Here is a 21,367-nt window from a genome sequence, read left to right on the forward strand (position 1 = left end):
TAAATAACTTTTTTCAGAATCCTGCCTCAGGCTGGCTCTTTCAACTCCCATTTTCTTTAGAGGTTAAGTAATAAGTTCTCATTTGCAGTCTGACCCACTCACCTGGTTTTCTGTGGCCAGCAGAGAGGGACAGGGCCAGCCCAGCCTTCATAGCATCTCCTGCTGCCACCAGTTTCTGGTCCTTCGGTAACTTGTACAGAAATCTGTGCTAAGATTTCACTGTTCAGCTGTATGTAGTAAACAAGAAATTATGTACTTTGTGCTTTTGTACATTATGTACTGTGTGCTTTTGCTGTCTGTATACATGAAAACCTTAGGGAAACAGGGCAAAATTAGGTCAGAGGGATGTATTAGAAATGTGTTCTCTTGCATAGAACACCTTTAAACAGATTGAGATGTAATTATCTAAGTATATACAAGTCTGGGGTGAAAGTCCAGAGCTAACACTACATTGGCTCAGTAATGCCACCTGGTACCCAGGTTCTTGGTACATCCTTATCATGCTTCATGCTTCACCTTTATCATACAGAGCTGTTGCCCTTTGGACTTCATTCTCTGTTGTAGGCAAGAAGAAAGGGAAAGGGGAATGAGAAGGGCAGATGACTTTTACCTAGTAAGCCCTGCCTTTTTGCTTGGAAAGGGATGCCCTTACCAGGGACTTCTGACAGTAGCTCGCTGGCCAGAATTGGTCATTCTACCAACCCAGCTGGGAATGGAATATTAGATGGATACATTTCTGCCTTGAAGAAAACAGTGGTTTGGGTGTCAAGGAGGGAGGAGTGGGAAATTGATACTGGGTAAAATTAATAGTATCTGTTATAAGGTTATAAAATATGTATCATTTTATCATATACTTTATCATTAAATAATTTTTCAGGTGATAGTTTTTGTATTTGTCATTCTTACAGTATGTAAGCATGAATGTGTTTTGTAGATGAATACACAAAAGATGCTAATATTAAAAGTATTTGTATAAAGATGATACTGGATTTTAATATTGGTTTTATTAATAGGCATGTGTTTAAAAACATTTTTTTAATGTTTGTTTATTTTTGAGAGAGAGAGGCAGAGCACAAGTGGGGGAGGGACAGAGAGAGAGGGAGACACAGAATCCGAAGCAGGCTCCAGGCTCTGAGCTGTCAGCACAGAATTAGGCATTTGTTTTAAGAAGAACTGATTAGTATTGTATTTCTAAACAAGTAGTTTTCATTTAAACACAATTTCCTATATGCTCTTCTCTCATTTCACTCCTGTAGATTATTATAGAAGGGCTAAGAAATTAAAATATTGATGTCAGAATTAGTTATTTCTAAGTCATCTTTAAAAAACTAGTCACTTTATCAACTGATTGACTCCTCTTAACTCATGACATGTTTAAATGTACTTTGTGTCTTGAAATGACTGTATTCACATTCCTTTATCATTTTTTAGAAAATTATTATAAAATGTGGTTCTATCAAGTGTTCGGTTTATCTCTGCTTTTATATTAAAGTACTGTTCTTTTTTTTTTTTTTTTTTTCCCCTCGAACCCTTTCTCCAATCAGGCTTCAATGTTAGCTGCAGAAAATGACCCATATGGGCCTTTGCCACCAGGCTGGGGTAAGCTGATATGTTGTTGGTAAAAATATCTGAAGATATATGTAATAATTAGTTATTAAATGCTGTGCTCACTCTATTTTTTAGAAAAAAGAGTGGATTCAACTGACAGGGTTTACTTTGTGAATCATAACACAAAAACAACCCAGTGGGAAGATCCAAGAACTCAAGGGTATGTGTGTACTACAGCCTTACTTAAGTAATATTACATGCATCTGTAGGTAAAATCAAGTAAACCTTGATTCAGATGTTTTTAGTACCTAGAAAATGTTCACCCTGTGATTATAACTTTATATATTAGCTTACAGAATGAAGAACCCCTGCCAGAAGGGTGGGAAATCAGGTATACTCGGGAAGGCGTTAGGTACTTTGTTGATCATAATACAAGAACAACAACATTCAAAGATCCTCGCAATGGGAAGTCATCTGTGTAAGTGAAAACCTAAAGTACTTAAGTGTTGTTTAATGACATAAAAATTTAGCCTCAACTTCAGCAACAGATTGTACTCTGTCAATCAAGAAAACCTAGACAAGTAATAGCTCAGTATACGTACATCTTTGCTTTATGTTACTACAGACTGAATTTGTAGTACATAATGTGTTAATGATGGCAAATATTTATCTAGTGATTACTGTATGTGGGGGATTGTTCTAAGCACTTTGTATAAACTAGCTCATTTTATTTCCCAACAGCCCCTTGAGGTGGATACTATTATTTTCCCTTTTTCAGTGCAGAAACTGAGGCTTAGGGGACATAACTAACTTGTGCAAAATCAGATGGCAAGTAATGGAGCTGGTTTCAGACCGAGGTAGTCTGTGCACAGATTTAACAGTCACATCGTGCCACTGCAGTGTGAAGGAATGAGATGTCAACAAATTTGAGTCTTCCAGATAAAAAGACCTTAAAGTAGAGCTCACCTTCATCCTCACTCTTAAGTGTGGTATCTTTGCATCACTAAGAAAATAGTTTTATGAAAGGTTTTTTTCAAATTTCCTACTGTCATATCTACCCACCTGCCAGCATCTGTCTTCCCTCTTAATCCTATAGGTGAACTATCATTGTTCCTATCAAAGGCCAGTGCCTTTACTGGCACACTAGATCTTTCTCCCTCTTCCCATTTAATTGTTGCAGCAATTGTCATCTTTCTATCTTCCATCATCAGTTTTTCTTCCTCTACTGAATTATTCTCATCACCCGTGATTTCTCCTAGACTGAAAACAAATAAACAGGGGTCCCTGGGTGGCACTCAATTGGTTAAGCAACAGACTCTTGATTCCAGCTCAGGTCATGATCTCACGGTTTGTGGGATCAACCCCTGCGTCGGGCTCTGCACTGATAGCACAGAGCCTGCTTATAATTCTCTCTCTCCTCCCTGCCCACCTGCCCCCCCTCCCCACTCTCTGTGCCTCTACTGCATACACGCTGTCTCTCTAAATAAAGAAATAAACCTTTGAAAATAAAATTTAAAAAAACACAACTTTTTACCTTTCAAATTCATTCCGTGAAAATTCATTTTTATTGTTGCCCCTTATGGGAAAAGTACCTGAAAGCATTGTCTCTATATTGCTGTTTCTAATTACTCTTTCAAACAGATTACAAGGAGTTTTACTGACCCTGAACTTGTTAAGGGCACCAGCAACCTCCACATTGTTAATTGTTAATCCAGGGGTGGGTTGCAGTCCTGTCTCATTTGATTTAGGAGCATTTGACACAGTACGTTTTTAGCCATCTCAACTTCAGAGTGTGTCCAGAATCCCGTTATGTCTTACCATGTCCACTGCCACTACTTTGGTCAACTGGAGTGCACGGTGCCTCTCTGCTTTCTGTCCACACCTCATATAATGTTATTCTCCATAGAGCAGCAAGTAGTAAAAAGTCATTCCTTTGCACAAAACTTTCCAGTGATTTCCATCTCAGTGAAAAGCAGATTCCTCACAATGGCCTCCAAGGCCTTAAAAAATGTGATCCCCGTTACCTCTTCAACTTCATCTCTTTTTTCTCTCCTTATTCACACTGCTTCAGCTTCACTGGCCACGTAGCTCTGCCTCAAGCACCTGGACTTTTACTTCTGGGTTGTAGCTGTTATTCTGCTCTTTCTTCAAATATGTACATGGCTTATGCCCTCCATGTTTTTGTTCAAATATTGATTTGTGAACCCAACTCTGTTCACCCTTTTCAGGATTAAAACATCTCCCTATACACTCTGTGTCCTTTTACATTGCCTTTTCCTCTCTCTCTTTAAAAAAATTTTTTTTAATGTTTATTTTTGAGAGAGAGACAAAGCATGAGTGGGGGAGGGGCAGAGAGAGCGGGAGACACAGAACCTGAGGCAGGCTCCAGGCTCTGAGCTGTCAGCACAGAGTCCGACGTGGGGCTTGAACTCACAGACTGTGAGATCATGACCTGAGCCGAAGTCAGATGCTTAACCGACTGAGCCACCCAGGCACCATTCTTGTTTTTTCTTTTTGAGGAGGAGTGGTAAGACATTTATCCCCTTCTAACACACTTCGTATATAATTTACTTATTTATTCTGTTTCTTGTTTTTCCACTTCACTGGAATATAACCTCCACAAAAACACATTATCATTACCTGTTAACACATAACACTCTCATCAACTAGAAGAGTGCCAGGTAGTAGTATGTCTTACATAAATATTTGTTGAATGAATTCACTTGAACCTGACAACATAAGAGAACATTTTGCATCCATTACAAAATGTTCCCTAAGATCATGAAAGTTCTTTATGTATGTATCTTAGGCTCTCCCTCAGTAGGCAGAAGACCCAGGCCTTCCCAGTGTGACTCACACCTGTCCCTTACATGCCACCCACTCTGTCTCTTCCCTCATTTACCAGTTGAGCTGTGTGACCTAGATGTCACTCGTTCTTAGAAATTGATTTTGCTTTGCATACTTTCTCACCAATGTTTAGTTTGAATTGGGCTTAAGATGTGGTAGAATTTCCTTCCCTGTCTTTTCTGTCTAGAGCCTCTATCCTCCTTAGATTTAAGTTATTATCAAAGTTTTTTTTTAATAGTAACAGACTTTAATATTTCATTTAACTTTGTTACAAAAGATCCACCCCTATATATAGTCTTACTTTTGTGTGTGTCCTCATTTTTCAGGCCTCTTAGCCCACTAAATTTATCTTCTTTCCCAGCAAATAGCTTTCCTGTGGTCATTTGTAGGACTCTGGTATACTCCACAATATTATATATCCAACTCTATTGTGAACTAACATGTTTGTTTTGTTTTTCCTTTAGAACTAAAGGTGGTCCACAGATTGCTTATGAACGCAGCTTTAGGTGGAAACTTGCTCACTTCCGTTATTTGTGCCAGGTACTACAGTGGTAAATAAATCTTATGTTTGTAATCATTTAGTCTTATCTTTGTACTATACAAATACTATAACTTACATGATATCACGATACTATTTTTGTTTTTAGTCTAACGCACTACCCAGTCACGTAAAGATCAATGTATCCCGGCAGACATTGTTCGAAGATTCCTTCCAACAGGTAAGGAAGATTTTATCAGGATAAATAGTACAGCTTGTCAGATTATATTCTATATATCTGAAGGGAGTTACAGTTTAGAAATTTTAAACCATGAACTGCCACTCACTGAGCGTGCATTATAATAATAATCATAATAAACTCCATCATGTATACAGTGATTACCAGATGCTTGACACTGGCATCTTAGGTTTATCATTTCATTTAATTCATCCTCACAACATCCCTTTGAGATAGCTATTATCATTGTGTCCATTTTAAATAAACAGCTTCCGGAGCAAGTTGACACACTTTGACATTTATTTACTTTTCTAAGACTTTATTAACTCAAACAAGTCTTGGTAAATACTACCAAATTAAAATTAAATCAGTATAGATACTCTCTTTCATTCAAGTTTTCCTTCAGTAACCTTAATGTTTATTCTTATCTCTTGTAGCTTTCTGTTTAAAGGTTGTGATCTAAAAGAGACCTCATCTGAGCACACTAGTTTAAAATGGCAGTACCTGCTCTCCTCTGAGACTTTATTCTTTTCTGTAACACTTATCTGACCCATTTTATTTGTCTCCCTTGTTAGAATGTAAGCTCCATGGTAGCACAGACTACTTCATTTACTGCTGTTATGCTAGTGCCTTGCACATAGCAGGTATTCAGTAAACATTTGGTGAATGAATGAACGAATGGAATATGTCTACCTTTCCTGAATCATCTGCAGAATATTTAAAGATGATAAATCGAGGGTACTTGGGTAGCTCAGTTGGTTAAGGGCCTGACTCTTGATTTCTGCTCAAGTCATGATCTCATGATTGTGAGATACAGCCCTGTGTGGAGCTCTGCACTCAGTATGGAGCCTGCTTAAGATTCTCCCTCTCCCTTTCTTTCTGCCCCTCCCCCACTTGAGCATGCTCATACCCTGCCCCCCAGTATTACAATGATAAAGTAAAATTCCTTTTGTATACAGGCACACAAGGACTTTTACATAAACAAGCCCAAATAGAATAACAGCATTCCAGACTCAACAACATGCAGATCCTAGCTGAATTTTACTAGCTGTTGGAATTTGGGCATGATATTTAATATAGCTACTATCAAAAAATTTTTTGGTTTGAGTTAAGTTTTTGGTTTGAGTTAATAAATTCTTAGCTTGTTCTAAGCTCTGTTTGAGCTTTATTTTAGCAAGTATACATCCAAGTTCATGGAAGATTTACTTTGCTCTGTCCTCTGGTGTGGGGAGAATCATGGTCAATTTGATGTGCATGGTTGCCTACCAAGCGAAGTCCTGCTGGTAAGCTGTGCCATCACCCAGACACGCCAGTCTTGGCTTCGGTTTTATCATATGTGTGGTGGAATAATTCATTTTTATTCAGAAGTAAAGCCTGTTTACTAGTATCGCTAATGTAAGCCATTAAAGATTATGAAAATTGGGTATCTGTAAATAACTCTTTGCTTTAGCTGAGTTCCTTTCCTACTGATAAATGAAATCCGTGGTATAAGCAGGACCTACAACAAGCTCTTCTCATCAAATGTTGCTAGTTACAAAAATTTATAAGTCAGCTTTTACAAGATTTTGGTAAAATTTGGAGATTGACAGGGGACTGAATATTTTCTAAGCTTAAAAACTTTCTGTGTCACTCTTCCTCTTGCCACTAACCCAAAGTAGAACTACCATTTAATACTAGACGAGGGGAAAGAGATTTTAGAAAGTGAATCACAGGAGGCATAATAGAGTAAGGTACATCTCTACTAGTTTGTGGAACACATCAATAGATCTCTTTAATTAAAGGCATTGTATGAGATAAGGAAATGTATAATTCTGGAAATACAAATGAAATTTAAGTTGAATGATTTTGGAAGAAACTTGCACTGTATATGAGTGTTAAAATATCCATGTTTTTGTTTTTAATTAGATTATGGCATTAAAACCCTATGACTTGAGGAGACGATTATATGTAATATTTAGAGGAGAAGAAGGACTTGATTATGGTGGTCTAGCAAGGTAAAATAAAAACACATATCTGCTTTGCAATAAATATATCTCCGTTGTAGTGGATGTATTCTTGAAAAGATACAAACGTTTTTTCAGTAGCAATCCAGAGTTATTTTTAGAAACAAAAATTAAAATATTAGCACAATTCTAGAGGTAACCATTATTATTCCTGTCTTGGTTATCCTTTACATTTTCTCTGCATAGGAATAAATTTGTATGTATGTGTGATATAGTACATATGCTGTTTTTTGTTTTTTTTAACAGTTTTAATATAACATGCACAATGTAGTAACTTGATTTTATCATTTTATATCGACATATTTTCATATCATATATGGAGATAATACTCTCCTTTATTTTAATGGCACTGATACTCTTATTTAATGTCTGCATAATATTACATTGTATGCAGATATCATAATTAATAGATCAACATGCATAAGGTTAATTTTTACTATTCTAACAGTGTATGTTGGTTTTATGTTTGTGTTTTAATCCAGTGTGAATCCTTTTGAGAATAGTTTTACATTTATTAAATACATTGTTAACAGAAAATGTGAAGCAATATGATGGGAAATCCTTTTAATTTCAATTTTTTTTAATGAAAACCTTAAAAAATTTTTGCTTCACCCAAACCTAATTTGAAAGCAATTTATTTTTCAGCAGAACACACCTTCCTTAAATCTTTTAAAAGACTTAAACTTGCTTTTCATAGAAACACATCTTTTAAACCAATATGTCATAGTTGTACAGAATTACAAAATCACAACTTTAGTACAGTGAACAAAAACAAATAGGTGGGAGCATATATGTGGAGTTATCAGATTTGGTTAGTTAGCATATTTTCTCATCCAGTGAATTATTAAGCTTTTTCAGAAAGGAAACTAAATGTTCATATTACATCTATTTTGATTTATCTCAATTTCAGAAATTTTCAGACATTAAAAAGAAAGGTAGACGTTAGAAATGAAATGTATTATTTTTAAAATGTCTGACTTTATAATACTCCTATTCTTGTCTGCACTCATACTTACCTCATTGGTTGGGTTTAGTTTTATATTTTGACATTTTAATGCATTTAGCCAGTTACTCCATAGTATGATTTTCTCATTCCCAAATTCTTAATTTTGATTCATGTATTAGTTTTGGTTTATTCAAGAGTTTACAAGGGTGATATACTCCTTTAGTTTTGCATATTTGAAAATGTGTTTTTGTGCTTTTGTATATAAACAACGTCACTAGATATAAATGTCTTATGCAACACTAGTTTGTCCCCTTCTCTGTAGACCTCGCTTCACTGTCTTCTAGCATTGAATGGTACAGCACTGTGAAGTGGAAAGCCAGCACCTTATAGGAAACTTTTTTCTTTGGATGCCCACACAGTCCTTTTCCTTGAAGTTCATTAATTCATTAATTGTTGATTGTTTTATATCTTTTCTTAGGAACCTATTAAGATCTTTCTTAATTTAAGGGAAATTTTCTTCTATTATGTCTTTGAATATTTTTTCTGTTCCATTTGTTCCATTTTTCTTCAGGAACATCAGTCATGGGTATGTGGAATCTTCTTCGTCAGTCCTACCTGTCTGTCATCTTATCTCTGATTATTTTTATCTTTGTGCTTTTCTATTTTGTTTTGATTTTCTCAAACCTATCCTCATGTCACTGTTTGCAGTACTGCCCTACATTTTGTTGCTTCTAATGTGATTTTTCTTCATTAGTGGCTTTACTGTTTTCTTCATTTTCTTCTCTAGGCTCTGCTAGCTCATCTGTTGTCTCATAATTTTTTTAACCTCTTGTATTTCTTTAGTTTATTAGAAAGTATAGAAAAGGATATGTTGAAAGTGAACTCTTCCACCTCTTATTAATTAGAATTTTTTCTTCTTTTCTTTTAATGTCAGGGTATATAGGTCAGATACCATGTTATACATAAACATTCTTCTTTTAAATGTATTCCGTTTTCTCTGGGCTTCTAGTTTGCTAAAAGTGATCTGCCGCAACTGGAAATTCTATTTCTGGTTTTTCTGTGTCTAAACACGTTCTCACAGATCCGTCAGCCCTTTTCCCTGGGGACATGTCTTACCTCAGCCTTGTCACAGTGGGAAGTCATTTAGTTCAACTACTATGTTGGGACTGGATTTAGTTTTGTGGATTAGTGTTTATCATTTCTTAGTTGATTTTGTTTAGCGAAAGACTACCTTCTCTACCTGTCAGACAGTTTCTGAGATTGTATTTTTAAAGCTTTAGAACAGTGTTTGTAAAAAGGCTTCCAGGCCAGATCTAGCCTGCCTAGTAATGGCCCCCACTGTGATTTAAAATTTTTTTTTTCAATTATTTGATACATTAAAGAAAATCACTAAATTATGCTTAAGAATCAAGATTTCTGGGTTCTCTTTAAAAACCGTAGACCCATGTTGGCAGCTTCTCACGTGGCATCAATTGGCTGAGTCTGAGTAGCTGATTCATTCCTATAGAGTAGTATACACTCTTTTTCACTCTGTGCCCACCATTCCCCTGTCATCTAAGGACAATGATTATATGCCGAGAAATAATTCTTCCTTAAAACTGGTAATAACTTTTATTAGGGATACAGTGAAGAATGGGAGATTGGGGCTAGGTAGAGCATTGGAGGCTGTGTGCAGAAGGAAGCCACTTGCTAATCACTGTAAGCATTTGAGCTTGGAACCCTGCTTTAGAAGCAATTACCGTTGAAGAGAATCTTGCAAATTGGGTTTATTTTGATATGTAAATTATTAATCTCTTATCTATTTGGATCTCATATGTATTGGACTTTGCTACATGAGGCAAAATTGATGGTAAAAAGTTAGAGAATGCTTATCACATTTAAAGGTTTCATCTTTTAAATTTTTGTTTCATTTGTAATACATTGACAATAAAAACCATTCCTTAGCATCAGTGCTGTGTCTGTCAGTATCAACAGCAAATACTTATTAAAGCCTATTGCGTATAGATCCTAAAATGCCTGTGAGTCAGTTACAAAAATATATGTAAAGACGTGGCTTTTGCTTTTGAGGAGCTTATAGTCTAGTGGATGGGCAGGTCATGTATAGGAAAATGAATAATATTGTGGTTGTTACCACAATACCACAGAGTACTCAGTGATTGATACAAATAAATATGTTGAAAATTGCTTCGAAAAATTGCTTAAATGGGATGGATCTACGTTGTGCTGAAAGAAAAAGTGGGACCTACATAGGCTGGCTTGACACTGAGGAGACATAGCCAGATGAAAGTATGGCATAAAAATAAGCATGTTATCTGTGAGTGGCATTGAGTTTGTAGTCTGGCATCATAAGAACTGCGGGTAACTGACTGGAGGGCCAGATCATAGGAAGACTTAACTGGAGGGCTGAGGAATTGGGCAGCCAAGTTACTACAGGCTGTTGAGCAGAGGTATGATATGTACATGAGTGTATTTAGGTTTGTTTTTAAATTCATGTATGTATGAATGCTAAAAAATTATCTTTTCTTTTAGAGAATGGTTTTTCTTGCTTTCACATGAAGTTTTGAACCCCATGTATTGCTTATTTGAGTATGCTGGCAAGAACAACTATTGTCTACAAATAAATCCAGCATCAACCATTAATCCAGACCATCTTTCGTACTTCTGTTTTATTGGCCGCTTTATTGCTATGGTGAGTCCTGATTTTCCATTATTTATTTATTCATTTATTTACTTAAACTTGTTTATCTCAAAAGTATTTTAGAGAAGACTAAAAAATGATCCGCATTATCCCTTATATATATTCCCAAACTTTGTTACCAAGGAAGTCTGCCTAGAAAGGAGAATACCAAAATACAATTTATTTTTTGAGTACCTATATGAAATCAAGATTATGAATACAAGGATTATTGATGTAGCCTTTTGGTCTTTAAAAGTCCTTTTATTTTATAAATTAAAGCATAATTATAGTGTGACTACTTTTGTATAAAAGGAAAATCTGAGTTGTATAACATTTGGACTTGACTGATGTGCTGGGAATTTTCAGAGCTTTACAGAAGCTCTTGTGGTGTGGAACTGTTATCTTTTCAGAAGTGTTTGTATTTGTACTTTCTTACCTGTTTATTCATTCAGCAAATATTTATTGAGCACCTACTATAGCATGGTAGTATGACAGAGGTGAGACCATGATAAAAAGACATTGTCCCCGTTCTCTCTGTAACCCTTCTGTTAGAAGAGTTAACACATAAAAAATACAGAATAACACATAAGTATGTGCCGAGGAAAAAGGAGTGTTGCTTTTTTATTTGGCACGATTAGAAGTGGCCTCTCTGAGGGGTCACACATGAACATAAAAGTGAAAGCAAAGAATTGAATGATGCATATATCTTGGAGAATAACATTCTAGACATAAGGAAGAGCAAGAAAAAGTCTCCAAAGTGTAGTTACATTTTTGATTGGGAAATGGCATGCCTGGAGCAGAGTATATGAGAGAGAATGTGGTGGGAGATGGGGTTGAAAGGTACTGTGTGGGACCTCTAGGAAATGCACTTAAGGGTTGTGAGCAGGAAATAACATGATCAAAATAACATGATCTGACTTAGCTTTTATGAAGTTTATCTTGCTGCTGTGTAGGAAAGAGACTATAATTGCGTGCAGAGGAGAGCAACATAGAAGCAGAGAGACCATTTATGACAATCCACGTGAGAGATGATAGTGGCTTTGGACCTAAGTGGTGTAGCAGTTGAGATCGTCGTGAGAAGTGGTTTGGATTCGGGGATATATTCTGTAGTTAGAGTTAACAGGGTTTTCAGACAGCTTAGATGCATAGTGTGAGAGAGTCAGGTATGGCGTCAAAATGTGTCTGGTTGCAGTGGCTGTCTCCTAAGGTGGCACAGCTGTGGCAAGAGCAAATTTGGGGGATTGGGAAAAATCAAGAAACTGGATTTGGTTTGTTAAGTTTTAGATACCTATAGATCCAAATGGAGATGTAGAGTAGGTGGCTATAGAAGTCTGGTGATGAGAGGGTATCTAGATAGATAGGGCTTTGTGATCTTTTAAGGAATAAGTGTGGACAGAGAAGAAGGTTAAGGACATTGCAGGTCAAGGAGATGAGAAGGAACCAGCAAAAGAGCCGAGGCCGTGGAGGAGGTAGGAGACTCAAATAAGAACCTTGCTAGAAGATGAGGGGAGATGATCAGCTATGTTTGGTTCTGGTAGGCTGAGCAAGATGAGGTATGGGAAGCAACCATTTGATTTGGCCAGGGGAAAGGCATTCCGGAGCAGTACAGAGGAATGGTTGGTGGGGGTGAAATCCAGAGAGAATGGAAGAGGAAATGGAGACAACAAATATAAACCTTTTAAGGAAGTTTGCTTCCATTTAGGGAATTGGGCAGTGTCTAGAAATAAATAAGGAATGGGTGGGGAATAAACGATTTATCTGCAGATGATGATGGCCAAGTAAGAGGAAAGAATTTGGTGAGGTCAAAGAGATAGGGACTATGGGAGCAATGACCTTGAGTAGGAGAGATGAAGAGATCTGTGTAGTCCACATAGAAGTAATAGATAACTTAATACAGTAAATAGATTCAGTTGCTTATAGTGAGCAGATCTGATGGAACACACAAAAATTCTCTTCTGATGGCTTCTTTTCCCTCACTGAAATAGACGGCAAAATCATAGGCTCAGTGGGAGTGGGGAAAAGAAGTATTTGAGGAATGAAATAGTCATCTGGGAGAGTGAATGTAGTGGGGCATTAGGATTACCAGGTAGCACTAAGCTCCCACTCGAGGTTGTTGGTCATGAACCAGTCACCATGGTTGTATATGCATTTCTAGCATGTTTCAGCGCCCAGACACAGGCAGGGAGTAGGTTAAGAGTTGTGTTTAGCAGGGTTTTATATTTTGCCAGAAATTCATTGAAGGGAAGCTGGGTTTGGAGGTATACGAGGGAGTAATTTTAACGACTGATGGTGGAATCAAAATTGAATAAGGGGAGAAATAACTTTTTTGAGAAGCTGAGAAACAGTGATAAGTTTCTATGTATTTTTTAGATCCCAGTGGGGTCAAAAGTTGTAGGTATCACTGCAAAAGGCAGTGAGCTGGCAAATTAGGTGGTGGTTGAAATTGAGTTTGTGAAGAAATACAGTGGTTGCTAATAACAGTATCTAAGGTATTATGTCAAGAACGTTTAGCTAAATGAAAAACTAAGATCACTGAAAGGACTAAAAAGTCAGGAAAGTAAGAGAATCATCATTATAGATGTTAGACTGTCCAAAATTATTTATGACGGTAGCACAGAAGAACACAGCATTGATGGAGTAACAAGGAGAAACCCAGAGATCTAGGGATGATAGCAGTGAAATGCGGACAGGGCTGGGGTGGTTAGCCACCAATGACAGTGTGAAGGCATGAGCTTAAAGACAGGCAGATTTAGGGAGGAGGAAATAGTAATGAAGAGCAACATATGCCTTACTTCCAGGCCTGGTGACATGAGGGGGATGGGAGAGAAACAGCACCCCTTTGGGAGGACTTAGAAGCGGAGTCCTCAGAAAAACACTAGATTTTTGTTAAGCAAGATGCTAAAGGATCTTCAAAGAATGATTTGAGTATATGAGCGATTTTGCTGATGGATCACGAGCCTCACAGGGTAGAGCATAGAGATGGTTTTGGGAGTTAGGGGAGGTGTGAGAAATGGAATTAGATTTTTAGATAGATGGGCAGTTGGTGGCGAGAATTGGGGTGCTGAGGGGATCTGGCGCTTCCTGCTTTGGCTGTTGTGAGCAGATGTGAAAGCAAATGCTGTTAGTCCTGGAAATCTCTTAGGCAACTGTGGTCAGAAGAGGCGTGAAGAAGGGGTCTTGCCAGGTGCGTGCATGGGAGTGCTGAGGCTCCTTCTGTATTTCTGCATCCAATTAGGTTAATTTAATTTATAAAACACTAGAAAGAGTGGGGGTTTTGGTACTGTTCTTTTATTTTCCTTATAGTTATCAATAGGACATGATATAGTTAAGTGTTTGTTATTTAACTCTGTCATTTGTTTTTCATACTTAGCATTTTATATAATTGGTTTTCATGATTTATGCTGGTTACTTATTTAAGTGCTTATTTTGGCCTGTGAAAATCTCATGGCCTGAGAAATCTCATGATTTCTCTGTTATTGTGTGCTTTGAATAAGAAAATTACTGTTTTATAAATTTTTAAGTAAAATTTTTTGTTTTTCTTGGCAGGCACTTTTTCATGGGAAGTTTATTGATACTGGTTTCTCTTTACCATTCTACAAGCGTATGCTAAGCAAAAAACTGACTATTAAGGATTTGGAGTCTATTGATACTGAATTTTATAACTCCCTTATCTGGATAAGGTTTGAAGATTTGTCTTTCAGTAAGGCATTTTCTTGAAGACAATTTAGATATCTGGTTAATTAGTCCATATATGTTTTTATCACCCAGAGACAACAACATTGAAGAATGTGGCTTAGAAATGTACTTTTCTGTTGACATGGAAATTTTGGGAAAGGTTACTTCACATGACCTGAAGTTGGGAGGTTCCAATATCCTCGTGACTGAGGAGAACAAAGATGAATATATTGGGTAAGGTGATATACTTGGTTGGCCTTAATTTCTAGAACTTCTAAAGCATGTCAGAACTAACAACTCTGTCTGTACCCTTCATTTGATTCCACGTTCACTCCTCTGAATGTTCCACATTCATTCCCCCTTTCACGTATCCTTTTCTGTCATTTGCTCTCTACTCAATCTTCATCTCAGTTTATAAACATGCTCTCACAGGACTAAAAAATTCAAATGTACTAAAATAACTTCCCTTGCCTCTCATGGCTTAACATTTATTTAAGTTCTTCTCAACAGTACCAATCAGTGTTCTAGAAATGAGAATAGTGACCTTCAGTTTCCCACTCCCACTTGCATTCCCATCTTTGTCCAGATCAAAAATTATAGAACATTGGTGCTAAAAAGGACTTTGCAAAGACTGTGCAGTTTCATTATTTCTAGATGAAGAACCTAGGGTGCTCTGTTGTAACGGTAGTAGCAAAGCCCAGCCTGTAGCCCAAGCCGTGACCAGTAATCTAATGCTCGATTCCTCTTCCATCTCACGTTTCCTCTCTAACTTTTTTCACAGTGCCCACCACAGCCTCTGTTTTGAAACTGTTCCTTTGAATCCCGTGATCTGCACCTCATGGATTTTCTTTAATTTCTCTTTAACGATGGTTATCTAAAACTCCTTTTCCTAAATGTGGATATTTTTCCAAGGTTCTTTATTCAACCTGCTTCTCTAAATAGACTGGCACCATGGCTTCAGTTTTCTAATAAAGTAATATCTGAACTTTAGAAATAATTTCCAGGTAGATCCATACTTTTCCGTGAAAGAACCAGATAATATTTTAGGCTTGTGAGCCGCATACAATCTCTCTTGGAACTATTCCACTCTGCTGTTGCAGCACAAAAGCACATAGACAAAATATGAACAGATACATGTTGCTGTCTATGTTTCCAACAAAATTACTGTGGACTCTGAAATTTGATTTCATATAATTTTCAAGTCAGATAATCTTTGAATATTTTCTCAATCATTTTTAAAAAGTAAAGACTATTCTTAGCTTACACGCTGTACAGAAAACAGGTGATGGGCTGGATTGGGTCCATGGGCCATAGTTTGTCAACTCCTCAACTACTAAATCAAGTTAAAATCAAATTTCTTTCTGTTATTTTTCCTATTGCCTTACTTGGCCTTGTTATCTCTATTAATGGTACTACCCTTGGATTCTTGGTGCCATCATCGTCTCAGACTTTATGTCCTTGATATTTGTTTCAAAAATGGGATCGTATCATACTCTCTAGCTTGCTTTTTCCATCCTCTAGGTCAGTAGAGATAGACCTAACACATTTTCTAATAGCTAGATAAATTATGGTATACCCATTCTATAGTAGTCCTTTCTGCTAGTAAGTGTCATTCAGATTGTGTCCAGTTTGGGCCACTGCAAACAAAGGCAAAGAAAACTTCCTTAAGTAAAGCTGTGTATATCTGCTGCTTTTGTCTTTGTGGCATAGATTTCTAAAGTGAGGTAATTTCGTCAAAGACTGTTTAATTGATGTATTGCTTTTGCAAAAGGACATAGCTAACAATCCTTTCTTCCCTTTTTAACCCATAAAATTGCTATGGCCTTTCAATTTCACATCCTTAATGTCTCTTTGCTTATTAAGTTAATGCAGCTATTCCAGTGTGGCATTCTAGGCCTCTTCCTATTTTTCTGCTTAATTAGTTTTCTCTGAGTGGAGAAAACCAGTTTAATAACTGATTTTCTTCTTTATGTATCTTTATATTATCTGAGGTATTTTTGTTTTGCTTCTTTGTCATATAATGAGCATTTATTACTCGTATTGTAAATAGCTAAATTGTTTTTTCCATTTTGAAAACAGTATGTTTCCAAAGATAGTTCCATAAGGCGCTGGGCTTTTTGTATTCAAGCCATAAGCTTTCCACAGAAACCAACAATAGCTATTAAATAGCACATCCGAAGCATTTTTAAAATGCTGTCAATGTTTTCAAATATCAAAAGCAGATTAAACAAAATTTCATCATATAAAGGCCATATTTAGTTTGCTACTTTATATTTTATATTTTGTGTTAAGGTGATAACTGGTTTTTAAAGAGTTGCCCATGTAATACCTGTTATATAAGAGTTGATATCTAATCTTGAATATAACAATTTTTGCTTAATTGTTTCAGTTTCTGAAACAATAACAGACTTTAATCTTGTTTTTTTTTTTTTAATCTTGCTCTTTAAAATTATGTAAGAATACTATTCTTTTTTAATTGGGATATTTTGGTTTTAGTGTACCGCAGTTAATCTCTGAGTAAACGAATGGTAGAGAGATGTATGAAATGCTGTCAGAATCCAGAGTGGGATTGATTCTGCTAGGACTCAGGAAAGTTTTTCCCATGGCATTGCATGTTAGGTCTGAAAAGATGGAGTGCTTTTTGGAGGGAGGGAAATAGCAAAAGCAGAGGAATTGAGGTATTAAAGGGATTAATTTATCCCAAGAATCTACAGCCACAGAGGAGATATAGTGGCTAGCTAGGAGCCTTGAATGGTAGCCAGATTTGCATTAGTCTAAGGAAACTTTTATGTCTAAGAAACCTGGATTTTTGCTCTAATAGGAGAGTCATCAAAAACAAACGAAAACTAAGATAAAATGATCAGAATTATTTCTGGAAGGCTAATCCTAGCATCTTTGTGGAAGATGAATTGAGAGGGATGGATGGAAGGGGGAGTAGTTAGAGATCTTAACATAGTTAAAAGGCTCTTTCAAACTTCTGGTAGTTGGTATTGTAGACCTACCTGAAACAGGTGAGGTAAAAATGAGGGAATGGATTTTTGAGGATATTATAGGAATAGAATAGCTCAGATTCAATGATTGATTACATGTAGTGGGGGAAATACTAGTAAATGAAATATTTGAGGTTTCTGAATTGGTTAACAGTTGAACATGTTAATTATCTTTAAGTAGTAAAGAGCTAGAAAAGAAAAGGCAGAGAGCTCAGTGATGCCAACATTTATGGACCAGTGAAACCAATGAAAGGAACAAAGTAGCTAAGTCAGATAAGGAGCGGTGGTATTGTCAGATCAGAGAACTCTGAGGGTTGGGAATGCTAACACCCAGTGTTACAGGAAGTTCATGCAGCAGGAGTAATTTTGAAGAGGGCATTGGGCTTGGCAATTGAGACTTCTTTGGTGACATATGTGAAGGGATTTGTTTATCCCCCAGAGCGAAATCTTGAAAACCCAGACATTTACAGTGGTTTAAAATTTGGATGAATAGAGCTGAGAAGTGGAGACAGGATAGAGTACTCTTCTAATAGGAGTGGTGGTAAAGAGAGCAAAGGCAGTAGTTAAAAGCAAACACTGGGTTGAAGGGAGGGTTTTGGAAAATAATGGTCTGAGCATCCATGTGGGCAAATGGGAAGTGGGGTAGGAAGGTAGAGTTGAGGGCATGGGCAGGAGAAGGTGAGTTATTGATGAAGAAAAGTTGTAGAGGCAGCAAGGATGAAAGGTTTGCCTCAGCAGAGAATAAAATCAGCTTCCTTTGGGACACGGGAAGAGGCGTTTGGAAGGGGAGGAATGTGGATAATCGCCTTTCCCTTTGTCTGCTGTTTCTGGTGTCTTCTCCTCATCAGTAGTCTGTGCTGCTTCCACAGGGACCTCCAGACCCACCTACTGTCAGGGCCCCTTGTATAGATTCTGCGTCACTATACAGATTCTCTTCCTTACTTCTTTATATTACACTTCCCTCCTGTATGTCTGCATTATATGTCTCCTCGGAATGTTTCTTCTCGTCTTTTCTATTCTTTTAGGAAATCTTTGTGTTCTCTCTAATGAATTAACATGTAAAGAACCAGTTCCCAGCTTTAAGCCTTCTCAGACAGAGGGATCATACTGCATTTAAGCATATGGCCTGCAGACAGACTGTTACCGAGACAGTCCCTTGCTTTCCCCGCTGTGCAAGGCTGAGTCAGAGTTCTCAAGTCTCCCTTGGCGAATGGTTTGCTGGGAGGAGAACCTGTTGAATGACTGTAGCCTTTCCCTTACTGTGTCAGCTAGACACGATCTGGAATTATTTGTTACACACGAACAGGAAATAGTAAGTGTTGAACTGTGGCTGTCTTACTGACAAATAAAGAACTTCCTATTTTGAAAAGCATCCTTGCTAGCCACAGATGTGCTAGAACTGATTTCCTCATGGAAAAACGTGTTACATACATAAACACACAAACATGTGTAGGTTACATATGTATGGTATATTTGGAAAAAGAGACGGAATTTTAGAAGTAGTTGGTGTTTCTAAGCTTTTACCTCACATGCAGATTAACTATTTTTAAATATTGTTTTTATTTTCAGTTTAATGACAGAGTGGCGTTTTTCTCGAGGAGTGCAAGAACAGACCAAAGCTTTCCTTGATGGTTTTAATGAAGTTGTTCCTCTTCAGTGGCTACAGTACTTTGATGAAAAAGAATTGGAGGTTAGGCTTTTTTATTATGCTGTTTAGAAGATGTTAATGGGAGGAGGGACTGTTTTTGCGCTTCTACAGGATGTCCACACATTTTTAAATGATGTGGCACAATCTTGAGTTCTCTTATCCATCTCAGTGTTCAGGATGTATTAAAATCCCAGCATGGGGTGATGGTCTTAAGTTCTCTAAACCATGATGATGTCATGGGCACAAAGTCATTAATCAGTGCCCCCTATCCTGAAGAATGAGTTCAACCTTGTTAATAACTTGGGGAACTTAATAAAATCCTGGGTTAGTAGTGAGTTGCCCCAAAGATCAGTTTTTTAAGTCATGAGTTCTTAGTGGTCTTAACTGTATTCAGACTTATTAGAAGTATATCAGAACTTCTTTTTTTGGAGGGATGTGGGAAAGTACACATGACAGAATTTACCATTTTGAATATTTTTAATTGTACAGTTCAGTAATGTTAAGTATATTCCCATTATTGTGCAACCAATCTCCAGCACTTTTTCATTTTGCAAAACTGAAATTCTATACAGGTCCCCATTTCTCCTTCTTGGCCCCGCCATTCTACTTTCTATGAGTTTAACTACTCTTGGTGTCTCCTGTAAGTGAAATAATGCAGTATTTGTCTTACTATGACTGGCTTATTTACTTAACATAATGTTCCTCATAGTTGATTCATATTGTAGCATGTGTAAGAATTCCTTCCCTTTTTAAGGCTGAATAGCATTCCATTGTATGTATATATCTATACATTTTGTTTATTCATCAGTCAATGGGTATTTGGGTGGCTACTACCTTTTGGTTTACTGTAAATAAAACTGCCATGAACATGGATCTATAGATATCTCTTAGAGAGTCTGTTTTCAGTTCTTTTAGATGTATACTCAGGAGTGGTGTTGGTGAATCATATAGTAAATCTGTGTTTAATTATTTGAGGAACTACCACACTTCTGTAGTGGCTGTACCATTTTACATTCCCACCAAAAGTGTGCACAGGTTCCAGTTTCTTCACATCTTTGCCCACACTTGTTATTTTCTGTTTTATTATAGTAATGGGTATAAGGTGATATCCCATTGTGGTTGCGATTTATATTTCTCTAATGATTAGTTATGGTGAATTCTTGAAGTCTTCTTTCCCCATATAGATTAGAACACAAGGCAGGGCTGTAGGGAAGGTCCTTGGTATTTCTTCTCTGCCTGCTTTGGGTATAGTGTTTTAACTTTAGCCATCTTTGGTTCTCTGTTAAGACACCATAATCAAATGTGCATATAAAAAGTTAGCATGATGATTTATATATACAGTAATATTCCCCTATAGAAATTCGCCTTCTGGTAACTGACAAGTATATGAAAATAAGGACTCTGAGCCTGGATGACATGCAGACTCTATAAATCTGGCTAACATCTCTTTCTTAACAGCTTGACTACACAGATTAGCAGAAACACATCAGAAGAATAGAATGGAAGATAGCAGTATTTAATCTTTTTTTTAAATCACACACTTCATTAAGAATCTGAAGAAAATTAAATAATTTTGTGTCTTCAAAATGTGTACACCTAAAGTATTCCATACCATTAAGAGCTCCTATTTTAACACTTTTCCAAAGAAGACATCCAGATGGCTAACAGACACGTGAAAAGATGCTCAACATTACTCATCATCAGGAAAATACAAATCAAAACCACAATGAGATACCACCTCACACCTGTCAGAATGACTAAAATTAACAACCCAGGCAACAACAGATGTTTGTGAGGATGCAGAGAAAGAGGAAGGAACTCTTTTGTACTGCTGGTGTGAATGCAAACTGGTGCAGCCACTCTGGAAAACAGGATGGAGGTTCCTCAAAAAATTAAAAATAGAGCTACCCCACGACTCAGCAATTGCACTACTAGGTATTTATCCAAAGGATACAGGAGTGCTGATTCAAAAGGGCATATACACCCCAGTGTTCATAGCAGCACTGCTGACAATAGCCAAAGTATGGAAAAAGCCCAAATGTCCATCAACTGATGAATGGATAAATAAGATTTGGTATATCTATACAATGGAATATTACTTGGCGATGAAAAAGAATGAAATCTTGCCATTTGCAACAACATGGATGGAACTAGAGTGTATTATGCTAAGCAAAATAAGTCAGAGAAAGACAAATATCATATGATTTCTTCACTCATGTGGAATTTAAGAAGCAAAACAGATGAACATAGGAGAAGGGAAGCAAAAATAAGATAAAAACAGAAAGGGAAACAAACCATAAGAGACTCTTAAACATAG

General features: G+C 36.9%; 1 protein-coding gene across 9 annotated transcripts in view; it reads left to right on the forward strand.

Moving 5' to 3' along the window:
• WWP1 (WW domain containing E3 ubiquitin protein ligase 1) overlaps positions 1 to 21,367 on the forward strand; it is a 134,975-nt gene that overhangs the window by 98,863 nt on the left and 14,745 nt on the right. For all 9 annotated transcript variants that reach the window (XM_042923123.1, XM_042923119.1, XM_042923124.1 and 6 more), the window contains 10 exons: positions 1,545 to 1,599; positions 1,684 to 1,768; positions 1,898 to 2,026; positions 4,860 to 4,935; positions 5,043 to 5,114; positions 7,017 to 7,105; positions 10,590 to 10,749; positions 14,284 to 14,417; positions 14,506 to 14,646; positions 18,972 to 19,092. In XM_042923123.1, the coding sequence (XP_042779057.1) occupies positions 1,545 to 1,599; positions 1,684 to 1,768; positions 1,898 to 2,026; positions 4,860 to 4,935; positions 5,043 to 5,114; positions 7,017 to 7,105; positions 10,590 to 10,749; positions 14,284 to 14,417; positions 14,506 to 14,646; positions 18,972 to 19,092 (1,062 nt within the window). The remainder of the gene's footprint in view (positions 1 to 1,544; positions 1,600 to 1,683; positions 1,769 to 1,897; positions 2,027 to 4,859; positions 4,936 to 5,042; positions 5,115 to 7,016; positions 7,106 to 10,589; positions 10,750 to 14,283; positions 14,418 to 14,505; positions 14,647 to 18,971; positions 19,093 to 21,367) is intronic.

Source organism: Panthera leo, chromosome F2, assembly GCF_018350215.1.
Source record: "Panthera leo isolate Ple1 chromosome F2, P.leo_Ple1_pat1.1, whole genome shotgun sequence".
Classification (NCBI taxonomy): Eukaryota; Metazoa; Chordata; class Mammalia; order Carnivora; family Felidae; genus Panthera; species Panthera leo.